We start from the raw sequence: 12,756 nt of genomic DNA, 5'->3' as shown, positions 1-12,756 counted from the left end.
GGTATCGAGAACTCATACAGCCTTCTCTTTTAGGTTCTCCGATCCAAGGCCTCGTCGCTGGCGGAAAATACCTCATATGAGCTGCTACCCCGCTGAGAGGTTATGGTGCAAGGTGTGTACAGCGGCCTATATTTGGCATTGCTCAACCGCTGAAGACTGCCGGAAGTTCCGCTTGAACACCGTCTGGCCGATCTGGTATGTTAAAGCAAACTTTGTATGCCTTCAATTGTTCACTTTCCTACACTTATCATACTGGTGTCCCATACACGTTGATCTGGCGTGTTGTCAGAATCTTTGATGAAAGTTCCCTGAATCTCTAGCTAGGGAGAGTTGACTGTAGTCATCATCATGAATATGGCTGAAGTTTAATCATAAGGTTCTAAGTGTAACCATGAACCCTCCCCTTGGCTAGTTTTTGCACCTTGCTGTTGGTGGGCGGGCTTAATTTCATGCTAGTGGAGTGTTGGAGATGGTAGGTTTATGGTCGGCGTTGCTGGCTCATGCCGCGATAGAATGGCGCCATGGGCAGGCAATGGGGATTACTAAGCTTCCCCTCTCTGATAAACCACTGCATGAGAGAACCAAAGATCTAGTCCAGCAGTGATAGTATCACACTTGTTACTCCTTTTATTGAGAGCCGCGTCGTAGTACGCTTACGTATAGGCACTGACGTTGGGTGTGATACTGGCGGGTTTTGCCGCAAATCACTCTTATTTTATTTATTTTTTACGATAGATTTATTTGGGTTTGCAAGGGAATTATACTATTGAAGTATTTCAGAAAGTGCCCATCGGTGCTCCTTCTATTTGCGTGACAAGCTTTCATTGTTGTTTTCATTGAGGTATTACTCAGGGAACAATGTTAAACACCATTTTGGACATGGCATTGTAAATAATCTTATATGTGCTTCATTTTGATTTGGGATAAGTGTTTGAACTATGGCTCGGGATTTCCACTGTGATGTGCTTCTATTGTGACATACCCATATGTATTTTTGTGGTGCGACATAGTGGAGACGTGAGAGCGTAATTGGAACATATACCCTATATAATGTAAATATCAGCTAGGAAACTAACTTCAAAATGAAGCATTTTAGTCACATGAAGGTGTTACCTGGGTCGAACTAAGATATAATAAATAGGTATAGGCTTAAATCAAAAGTACTTGAAACACGTTTAATTTTAGATTACAAGCACAAGTGCAGGTACTTTATAAAGCATGGGTTATGATTGATTAGGTGAATTAGAGCTTTTAATAATTTATTAAATTAGACTAATGAGATATCATAATCATCAAATGAACTTAAATAAGAAACTTCAGAAAGTCTAATGACATTAAGTAGATTAACAAAAGAATTAGGATGCGGGGGGTCCGCTAAGGAGGCAACTAACCTTTAAAGTTGTAGAATAAATCTTCTTATTTAGGTTTGAACATTAACAAGAAAACGCAGGCAGACCAATACTATTAAGCAGATTAACAAGGAGAGGAATAGTTTAGGAAATAAGTAAAAGTAAAGGTATGTGACAATTAATAGCTTTTAAACTTTTGGAGGTATTGTATTCCCCTGAGTTTGTTGTACTCGATTACTATATAATTCTCTCAATACGCGAAATCTCTTATATATGCGGTTAAAGCATTTGAGTTAACTTATTTCTTAGTGTTCAAGTACTTACATTTGTAAACAGCAGTCAATGCTAATCTATGAACTAAACCATACGTAAAATCGATCTTTCCTTATGTGGTATTGATGCATGTTTAACTTTTCGCGGCTGTCGGAATCAACGCGCCTACGTCTACGGAGCTTACGCAGAAGTGATTCGCAAATGCGGTAGAGCTCACCAAAAGTTTTTTTGAGCTTCTGTAGTATAGAATTTGTTCGTTACGGTCGCGAAATCTTGAAATGATGGATACGTGCGGTAAAATAACTAAATTGAAACAAAGCTCAACAGTAAAATAAGTAGAATATTTAGGGAGGAAACCAAAATTAATCAACTTGCCAACATAGGCTATCACATTTATTTTGGTGGCACTCTTTAAGTGATAATAAGTTGTTTTTTTTTCTCTACGGTTGTTTCGCGTGGCGTTTTTAGATGTTTAGCTATAAACGGTTTCACTGACTTGAGGTCGTTCCTTAAGCGGTGTTGGTACAGGTTAAACCTTTGCCGACTGTCGGATTCAACGCGCCTACGTCTACGGAGCTTACGCAGAAGTGATACGCAATTCGGTAAAGTTTGTCAAACGCTTTTGAGCTCATAGAATTTGTTCGGTGCGGTCGCGAAATCTTGAAATAATTGATACGTTCTTTAAATTAACTAATTTGATACAAAGCTCAGCAGTAAGTAAGTAGAATATCTAGGGAGGAAACCAAAATTAATCAACTTGCCAACATAGGCTATCACATTTATTTTGGTGGCACTCTTTAAATGATAATAAGCCTTTTTTCTCGCTTCGGTTGTCTCGCACGGCTTTCGGAATTCGCGCGGTTTTCGTAACTTACATAATTTAGATATTTCGTTCTAAACGGATTTACTCATTCAGTCGGTTTACTACGCGGATGTATCTACGCGCACACGTCACAGCATTTTTTCTATAACTATCTTGAAACAATACATACGGAATCCAGTGTTCAAGCGGCCAACATAGGCTAGTCCTTCTGCTGTATTGTCAAAGATAGAAGCAAAATTTATTCAATGGGTCAAGTCTTGAAAACTAAGCTGTCACGCAGCTCCAGCTTGATACCCAATAAAAAAAAAAAAAAAAAGGTTCTAAGTGTAACCATGATGTGCCTCTTGATTAGTACTCAAGACATCCGAACTTTGGCCATAATGCAGATGACCCAAAGAATGTCTGGAGCTGACCCTAAAGCTCACTGAATTTGATTCATAAAACCTGTCTCTTAGAGCAATCGCATAAGCTTCTGTAATTTTCCCGTAAGGTCTTCGAAGTCAAGATTCAAGAGGCTGAACCTATGCTCTAAGATCTCTGAAGTCAAGTTTTAGGCCTTCAAAGATGAATAATAAGACCTCCAGTTGATTCATAAGACTTCAATGTTTCCACAAGATCTTTGGAGTTTGTATTTGGAATTGACCCATTAGGTCTGGACATACACTGTAAGGTCTCTGAAGTAGACTTTTAAGACATTTTAATTGATCCCCTATGGCCTCAAACGCATACGACATACATATAAGCTCTCTGAAGTTAACTCAAAAGGCCTCTGGAGTTGCTATCTGCAATTGAACGGAAACACCGCTCCTATTACAGGATAAGTTCAGAGTCCGTCAAGCCTGAGAACAACCCGTAGTTGGCATATGAGATCTCAGATGCTAACTGAATTGGACCTAAGACATACAGTTAACTCCCTCAACTCAAATCATAGAAGAACCATAGTAAAAATGAATTCCATGGCTTCTGTGATAGCGATTTTGTATGGGATTGTTATTCTATAAATAAATGGTCCCTTCTATATTTGTTTATAATTTGTGACCTTCGCTTTTGATTTTATGTTAATCCATCATTGGGGCTACATTGACTTGTAGAGAGTTCACAGTATCTGTAGTTGATTTATAAGGGCCTCTAGACACACACCAACACCACTATGTCTAACACGTTGCCTACCGGAGATCATATAGATCGTTTTGGTAAAGCTTATCGTGAGCCAAATTCTTACTGTTTCCCGCAGGATAGGCGCAACCACCTTTTCCACTGCTCCACGATCTATTTCGGGTTCTCATATAGATCGTTTTGGTAAAGCTTATCGTGAGCCAAATTCTTACTGTTTCCCGCAGGATAGGCGCAACCACCTTTTCCACTGCTCCACGATCTATTTCGGGTTCTCCGGTAGACATTCCGGACCAATGGTTCAGGTTGAAATTATTCCATACAGTGCGTCATATCAAATCACTACAGCAAACCGAGGTGAATATGACGATACCCACCTTGTGCTAATGGCGGATCTAATCCTCTTGAATCAAGTGATGCCCAAATAGTAAAAACAATACTAGTTGGCGCCAGCATCAGTGGTTTAAAAATGCTTTGCGCTAATGGTAAATTGATACACTTACTGCACTATAGCCAATAGTAAACACTTGCATCCTTACATCTGATGGGAGTGTTTTTTTAACTTGAAAATATTACCCTGAAATGCACAATTGCAATTCTAATTGACAAATTTGGGATAACATTGAATGCTAATTAAATTTTTGTTCCGATCCTAGCTCTTTCCTACTAACACATTCACTCAAGCTACTAACTTTCTTTCCTGTTTTTCAAGAATAAAGGAGCACTTATGTGAGAGGCCCCGTTAAAAGTACTGAACAAAGAATCCAGTACTCTTAAACTCCCGCCACATACCCTGCCAATCACATATGTGTTCCTGTCCTAGCTCCTAACTGAGTCAAAAAGCTTCGAAGGGTGGTATCACATTTCCCGGATTATGATTTCTTAAAATGGGCCATTCATATGCATTCAAAACGGAAATATTTAAATCTTTATTCAAAATTTTGCCATTGGGAGTATTACCTTCTTTATTCAAATAATAAATGAAATAATTAACAATAAGCAAACATAAATAACAGATGAAAATAACAATAACAAAACAACGCAATGAACACTCAAAGAAGGAAATATTCCCATTTTATTCAAAGTTTGAAAGCTTTCTTTTATAAAATATCCGAAAACAAAAACTATTGCGAAACATGTTATGTTTATAAACACCCCATTTTGAAATTATAATCCGAGAAATGTGATACCACCCTTCTTCCTAACTAGCCAATATTAGAAAACGGCAAATTTGGAAGTTGCTAACTAACAAGACAAAAGGAGCACATATGTGATAAGCCCCGTTAAATGTACTGAAAAGTCACCTCTATTACTTATTTCGATCAAAACCAATTTTTCAATACAATTTGTGTATCGGCAACCCGTTTCGATCGAAATCATCAAAAGGGGTGACTTTTCAGTACCTTTAAACTCCCACCACATTCCCTGCTAATCACATATGTGTTCCTGTCCTAGCTACTCCTATCAATCTATCTGATGTTTTTGCATGCTAACTATCTAACTAGACCTTTCCTCAACCTGTAACTCTAACTATATTCTTTTTCTAAAACATTCTTCTATGCAACGTAATGCAACGATCGAGCTCACAGTAGTGGTCCTTCAAATTTCATAAGATAAGATCTTCGATCTGCCACATCGATTGGTTTGCTCGGATGGCATTGAGCCATCCAAGCACGGTCCCTAAACGAATTTTGTCCGTCAAAATGGTCCCTATTTAGTGTTTATGGGTTCCGAGGAATTCGTCAGAGCAAAGATGGTAGCTCAAAGTATTCATTTGTACCCGGCTACAACACCTTATACTCTTCAGAAGTCCTCGGAGAAGCTAAATAATTTTGATGACATTCGTTGGGCCACCAGTGAGCTCGATACAATCACAAAAATACAAAGCCAAACTGCTAGAACAGATTTTGAATTTCCATCAAACTGAGGAACACAGCCGAAACCAAGAAGGACATGCCAAAAGATTTCCAACCAAACATCTTTTGTACCCAATTTTGGTTTGGACCACTGGAATTTTCGAGAAGCATCGCAGTAGGCTGCTCCGCAAACGTCAAATTTTGTTCCTCCTGTTCGGTTTGCATACTTCGATTTTGTCTCCAGGTACAGCTTTCCCAAAATCCAGCGTACACTAGACTCAGCTGTGAACGCTGCAATTTGGGAATTGAAGTCTGCGTAGAAGCGTCGGCAGTACTCGCTGCATACGTCGTACGTTCCAAAATGTTATGGAATGTTTCGGCGTACGCTTCGAAAACTGCCGACGTCGTTTTGCAGCGCTGTACCTCGGCTATACCTGCTGTAAAAACTGAATCTAAATCAGCTTTGCTGCACCTAAAACCTATACAAACATTTGATGGTTCCCCATCCAAATCTACCTTATTTACTAACTCCTCATTAAAAGCGTTATCTACATCTTGAAAATCATCTACATCTACATTTACCTTACCATAATCCGCAGTTGAGGCATGCTGGGTCGTTTCGTAACGTTTCTGTGGAACCGGTAGAACGTTTCTCCAAAATCCCTCACCAGTAATTTGTTTGCTAGCCGTTGGGCAAAATGGCCGTCGAATGTAGTCACGAACCGGCGACCTTACGTTGACATATTCATCGGTCGCCGGTTGTGATTTCACCATTTCACGGCGGTCCTGACCTGTTGGTAGCTTGGGCTTTGTTGAAGCCGCCTTTATGCGCTGATATATAGCCGCAAGCTTGCCATCAGGGTCAGCACGCATGAAGGCCGGCAGAGTTACCGGTCTAGCATTCCGGCCGGACCGGGTCTGCCCGACATCACGACCATTTTTTTGTCTAGCAAACATTTTACTCGTTGGTGTTGTTTGGATGACTGGGATCGTACACACGTCTGTTTCGAAACAACCTCAGAAGCCTCTTGACGATTGTCAGCAGCAGTCTTCCTTATATAGACTCTCAGTGGGCGAAAATTGTGTAACAAGGTGTTACTATGGTAGCGTCTGGAAGGTGATGCGCGTGGGGGAGGAAATCGTGAAAATCTGATGTTCTGATCAAAGTAGGCATGCATCCAGGCATAGTTTCGTCTTCATTGAAACGTCATTTTTTCACCAGACTACATCTACCGGACAATGTGTAACTGACAGTGGTGGATATTTTGAGGCCTTGATTGTGCGACAATGAGAATCTACACAATGAAGCCGGAATTCCTAGTGGTTAAGATCTGATGATGCTGTCGTCTATATTCATTCCGGATGTTGGTGCGCTTCTGTTAGTTCCTAGACTGTTCCCAAGTGAATTCAGCTGAAAAACAACTTCCAAGCTTGAAACAAGAGAAGCCCATGGCTGCTTAGTACCGCTGGACCGCTTATTCCTCATTCCTGAGCTGTTCTAAGAAGCCATGGGTTATTTCTAGGGAAATTGGAAGAGAATTCTGTTCTGGGAGAATTTGGTATCATCATCTTCTGGGTAAAAAAAAAACTCCCGTGGGTCCGTCGGCGAACGTCCCGGGAAGCGCCATTAACTGTTTCCCGATTCCCGGCAAGCCAAACGTAGCCGGTAAATGGAAACACTAGTTAGAAAATGTGCTCGAACTAGGTGATTTGTTTGAGTAAATTCTTCCCTCGAATCAACAAGTGCTTTCAGTCTATTAGTGCAAGAAACATCCATTTCAAAGTCATCTAGAATTATTATATTTCTCTCTCCGTACAATGTTCTACCCCTTCACATGTAATTCACCCTCTACGCTTAACGAATTGATGCCTAAACTGCTGTAGTTTCGCGTCCGTAATGACCGCACTGACCAACATCCGTTGGCTATCATTGGGATCAGCGGCCGTTTCCGTCACGGCAGCATTCTTGTACAGCCAGGCGACCTCCGCGCCGCCCATCGGAACACGAATGATTATCTTCTGTCGTCCAGTTGCTTCCAAAACCCTCCGTTCAATCTCCACCAGCAGCTCATTCACGCCGTGCAGGGTCTTGGACGATACCAGATGGATGCCCTTCAAACCGTTTGAATCTGCCGCCAAAAGGTCCACCTTATTACCAACGTTGATAACGTTGTCCAACTGTGGTTGGTTGGTCATTCCGGAGGACCTGAGCAGAGAACTGAGCGTCGTTTCGACGTGTTTCGTTTGCTCGAGGAAATTCTCGTGCGAAACATCCTGAACATGAACGATCACGTCGGCCAGCATGGCATCTTCCAGGGTAGCAATGAAGCACTCAATCAACCCGGTGGGAATGTCTGCCATGAAGCCAACGGTATCCATAAAAAGTACCTCCAATTTGCACGGCAGCAAACCGGCGTGAGCCGTTACGTCCAATGTGGCAAATAGTTGATCCTTTGGTTCCAGGGACTTCTCCTCCGTTAGAGCTTTGATCAATGAGGTCTTACCAGCGTTCGTGTATCCAACGACGGCTACAATGGGGTAAGCTTTCTGCTTGCGTTTGTTCCGTAGCAACTCCCTATGCGATCGAATAGTAGCCAGCTCGTTCTTTAGCTTGCGCTCTCTGAGTCGTAACATTTGCTTCTGAGACTCGGTGAGATAGACTCGTCCCTTGGAACCCGTCGACTCCTGGTCCTTCATCTGTGACCAAATGTAGGGTATTTCTGCCATTGCAACCTGGAGCTTCGCTTCAGTACTGATGGCATGTAATCGCAGGATCTGGATCACCATCGAGTAGCGATCCATCACGGGAAGCTTGAAATGTTGTTCCAAAAATTGCTTTTGTCCAAATGTGAGCGTTCCCTTGCTGATAAAGATGCACGTTATCAATTTTCCTGAGCTCTGTAAATCCATCAACATCGTTTTAATTTCTTCTAGCTTCCCTGCTCCGAAAAGCTGCCTTTTTTCTAGAGACTCCAGCGGCACCTTCAAGCTACATTCAACCTTCCACTTAGGCAAAGAGCGAACCAGGGCTTCAGCTTCCTGAAGTTGATGCTCTGGCTGGCTTGTCGCTCTCTTCGGTCCCCATTTAACATATGGTTGAATCACCAAGACATTCTGCTCATTCTGAACCCTCTTCTGAACGTGCATTGCACTATTGATCACCGCATCATATTCGGCGTCATCCAGATCGAACCGATTCGAATCATCCCTTCGATCATCTTCTTCCTCCGCTCCAACCGCCATTGCCTTATATTTCCCCTTAAATCCCTTAAACTTATTGGCATCCGTGTATTTACATCTAAAATTCTCAGAAATGCGTTCCACTTGCGGCGCATATCTCCACCAGTACGCTCCCCTCAAGAGTGGGGAGCAACGCCTTATGAAGTTAGTGGCCATCTGGCGGCTCACTACACGGATCGGTCGTCTTCTTCCGGATTGGATAGGGCAGTAAATTTGCCCTCAGCGGCCATCCAACCTGCCTGGCAGGACTTGGTGCGATCGGCAGTTACTTTGTACGACGCACCGGTACCGATGATGGTTGATACTAGGATTATGGTTTTCTGTGGATACGGCAGCCTCTTTGATAGAAGCTTCTGCAGGAAGTACGTCCCCGAAAAACCTACAAAAACCCACATGATTTAACATCAGTATCCTCTATATCTTGTATTGTAACATACCAAGCGTAAAAGTAGCCAACCCGGTGAAGAGGGCCCGGGTCATGCACTCCAGATAGGAACCGAAACCGGGATGCTTTTCACGTTGCTGCTCCTTTAGGCGACGGATGTCGTTCATTGCACTCAGAGGAATGAGACTATTTGAAAATTGACAATTAAAATAAACTACGCTGTGTTAGTAATGATGTAATCAAAACACGGGGTAGGCCCTGTCGCATGAACAGTTTTCTTGGATTACAAAATTTAGCGTAGTTTTTCGAAACCGGTGTTGTGAAATTCTCGTAAAATTCAAAACATTAACACAGCAGATTAGTGTCAAATGACGGAGGGGAAAGTGTCGAAAGTTTCTATCAAAGGGTTCGGCAATCAAGATCGAACAAAGTCAGGAATGTCGAAGGGACTCGAATCATCGCAATACAGAAAAAAAGAACACTATTACCATCCATGGACCTTACTGACTACCATAACCATTACGATTAAAGTTCTCAATCATAAATAAAAATATTCTAATATAATTTCTTTTCCGAAAATGTATGGAGAAAACAAGAATTTGGAATGGTAATGATTCTTAACAACCCATTATTTGTAAAGTTCACTAAAATAAAAACATAAACATACTTAAGGTTAAAATTTTATCACCCAAACGTTCACGTAAAGTTCCATAACCATTTCAGTTGAAGTTTAGAAGGAAATACAAACCACTTTTGAACCATTTTTGGTAAGGTCAAGAAAAGGTCCGGTATTATGCGGGTGTTGTTGATCTTCAAATTTTTGGGAAGGTGTTTGTCAAAATTCTAGATAGAGCTGGAATTAAGGCGTAACAGCTTTTGTAAACAATGACCCCACCCCTTGGCTAGTTTTTGCACCTTGCTGTTGGTGGGCGGGCTTAATTTCATGCTTTATAGTGGAGTGTTGGAGACGGTTGGTTACGTTGGGTGCGATACTTGCTTTTTTTCCGCAAATCACTCTTATTTTATTTATTTTTACACAGATGGGTTTGTACGGGAGTTGCTGGTATTTAAGAGGGCGCCCAACGGTGCTCCTTCTACTTGCGTGACGGGCTTTCATTGTTGTTTTCATTGAAGTATTACTTAGGGAACAATGTTAAACACCATTTTTGTACATGGTATTGTAACTAATCTTATATGTGCTGCATTTTGATTTGGGATAAGTGTTTGAACTGTGGCTCGGGATTTCCACTATGGCGTGCTTCTATTATGACATATCCATACGTAATTTTGTGGTGTGACATAGTGGAAACGTGTGAGCATAGTTGAAGCTTATACCCTATGTAAGTTATAAATCAGCTAGGAAACTAACTTCAAAGTGAAGCATTTTAGTCACTTGAAGGTATCACCTGGGACGAACTGATATATAATAAGTATTACAGTACTTGGAAACACCATCAAATTAAACAAAAAAACTTACATCCAAGTCCTGTCTAAACCGAGGGGTTGATTTGACAACTCCTTTAAGCACTTCGTCGAGATCTGTTGCCTTTTTGATTTCATCCAGCGTAATGGCTGTCGGCCCTTCGCTTATCCCACAAACATAGTGTTCTGATGCTTCGTCAAATGGTGCATCTGACTGCGGACATAGCCTCGAGAAGATATCTGAAATATTGTCGGATCCAGGAACATGCACCACCTTAAAATTAAAAGGCTGTAACCGTAATGCCCATGCCTCGGCTCGCGTACAAGCACGTTTACCTTCCTGATGCTTTCCACCAAAAATATATTCGAGCGTCTTATGATCGGTAAACACAGTGAAGTTTTTTTTTTTTTTTTTTTTCTTTATTATAGAGATTTTTAGCCTGAGGCTAGTTCATCTCTTAACACAGTGAAGTGTACTCCGAACAAATACATGTAAAAATTTTCCACCGCCCATACGACAGCCAAGGCTTCGCGCTGTGTTTGCGGGTAAACTCTCTCCGTCTTCGTAAGGCCCTTTGAGGCAAAACAGATTATCCTTGGTTTGTTCAAACTGTCTTTTTGGGTTAAAACAGCGCCAAGACCAACCGGGGATGCATCCACGTATAGCTCGATTAGATCTTTTGGGTCAAAAAATCCCAAACGGTGTACGGTGTTCGAAAGCTCATTGCGCAGGTCATCAAAAGCTTTTTGTTGGTCTACACCGAATGATTCCACTTCCCCTCTGATAAACTGTCGAAGGGCTTCGGTTCTAGATGATAGATGTGGCATAAACTGTCCGACAAAATTAATCAACCCCAGAAAACTGCGCACTTCCTCCTTTGTTTCTGGCATCCTGAAGTTCCGAATAGCCGCAACTTTGTCGTCTGTTGGGCAAATTCCATTCACGCTAATTTTGAACCCTAGTATTTCAAGCTCTTCCACTCTAAATAAACACTTTTCTTTATTCAGCAAAGCATGGTTTGCTTCAAAAACATCCAGAACCTTTTGAAGCCGCTCATCATGTTCATTTCGTGTTGTTCCCCAAATAACAACATCATCGATATAAACTACTACGCCTTCGATACCAGCAAGCATTTCACACATTATCCGCTGAAAAATCTCGGGCGCGCAATTAATGCCAAACATCAATCGCTTAAATCGCATTAGGCCTTTACCCGTCATAAAGGTGGTTATTTCACGCGATTCTGGGTGTAATTCCACATGATAGTATGCTGATGTAATGTCAAGCTTGGAAAATACAACCGCTCCCTTTAGCTTATTGAGAAGTGTATCGATAAGTGGTAGCGGATAATGTTCCCTCTTTATAGCCTGATTAGGGTATCGCATATTAATGCATATACGGACATCGTTAGTTCCCTTTGGAACTACCACCATAGGTGAGATCCACTCGGCAGAACCAAAAACGGGTTCAATAATATCAGTGTCTAACATTTGCTGAAGTTTTTGATTGACTTTCTCTTCCATCGCTATAGGAATTCTTAGGTAAGCTATCTTCCTAGGGGGTACCGTACGGTCAATAGATAATGTCACCTGTACGTTGGGGAATTTCGGGAATGGATGTTTATTCTGTACGATACTTTGAACCTCAAGCCCCACTTTCAAAACTTTCAGGTCCTCAGCCGTTCTTTTGCTGAGCAACGATCTTTGCGCTCCTTGAATGACGAAAAACTCAGCATAACTTTTAGGCTTCGTTTCATTTATCGTAACCCATGCTTCAAAGATGACCACAACCTCCAGTGGATCCTGGCAGGCGTATGCCGTAAATTGTCGATCGCACTGATATTTCCTCTTAAAGAGTCTAGCGTTGCTAGCCACAAGCTTTTCCCAGACTTGTTCGGTAACTGTGTTAATTATCGCCCCAGAGTCTATCAGAAACTCTACTGCAAGTTGATCAATAAATCCCACGATAATTCCATCATTTGCCTAGCAAATAAATTAAAAATGTCATTATTAGTTTATTAACGTGAATTCATTGTTTATTTCAATGAACTTTCGAAACAACAACTATCAATATGAATAAAAAAGGTTTAAAATAAAAAGAAACTTGAAGAAATGAACTTATTCTACCTTCGTTGCTGCATTCTGCATACCATGACGAGACTGATACTCCGAATCATGACCGCTCCCATCTCGCAAAGCATTGGTAGCATCCGCTTTCTTCCAGGAATAACGAGCCTTAGATTCTCTATTCCGGCCGGTTGAGCACTTCCTCGCAAAGTGGCCTATTTCACCACA

The 12,756-nt window shown here is 41.5% G+C and overlaps 3 protein-coding genes across 3 annotated transcripts in view; all 3 read right to left on the bottom strand.

Annotated features, from left to right (window-relative positions):
- The window catches only part of LOC135702016 (DNA-dependent protein kinase catalytic subunit-like), a 253,136-nt gene that overhangs the window by 106,954 nt on the left and 133,426 nt on the right, over positions 1-12,756 (bottom strand). The gene's annotated exons all lie outside the window — the stretch shown is intronic.
- LOC135701972 (putative GTP-binding protein 6) lies at positions 7,216-8,810 on the bottom strand. The gene has a single exon (XM_065222916.1). It carries the CDS (start codon positions 8,808-8,810, stop codon positions 7,257-7,259), a length of 1,554 nt encoding a protein of 517 aa, XP_065078988.1. The 3' UTR covers positions 7,216-7,256.
- On the bottom strand, positions 8,822-9,361 carry LOC135701973 (transmembrane protein 141). The gene is made up of 2 exons (XM_065222917.1): positions 9,092-9,361; positions 8,822-9,033 (listed from the first exon to the last, which is right to left on the bottom strand). Exons 1-2 carry the CDS (start codon positions 9,204-9,206, stop codon positions 8,822-8,824), a joined length of 327 nt encoding a protein of 108 aa, XP_065078989.1. The 5' UTR covers positions 9,207-9,361.

This window comes from Ochlerotatus camptorhynchus, unplaced genomic scaffold (genome assembly GCF_037179485.1).
Source record: "Ochlerotatus camptorhynchus isolate MF236.1 unplaced genomic scaffold, CSIRO-AGI_Acam_v1.1 ptg000182l, whole genome shotgun sequence".
Classification (NCBI taxonomy): domain Eukaryota; kingdom Metazoa; phylum Arthropoda; class Insecta; order Diptera; family Culicidae; genus Ochlerotatus; species Ochlerotatus camptorhynchus.
This window is presented reverse-complemented; position numbering and strand designations above follow the sequence as displayed.

What these genes read in the sequence shown, in the direction of transcription:
- LOC135701972 (XM_065222916.1), bottom strand. Translation starts at nt 8,810, where the DNA reads ATGGCCACTAACTTCATAAGGCGTTGCTCCCCACTCTTGAGGGGAGCG.
- LOC135701973 (XM_065222917.1), bottom strand. Translation starts at nt 9,206, where the DNA reads ATGAACGACATCCGTCGCCTAAAGGAGCAGCAACGTGAAAAGCATCCC. An exon ending in GTTGGCTACTTTTACGCTTG is followed by an intron (nt 9,034 to 9,091) that starts GTATGTTACAAT and finishes GGGTTTTTGTAG; the next exon opens with GTTTTTCGGGGACGTACTTC.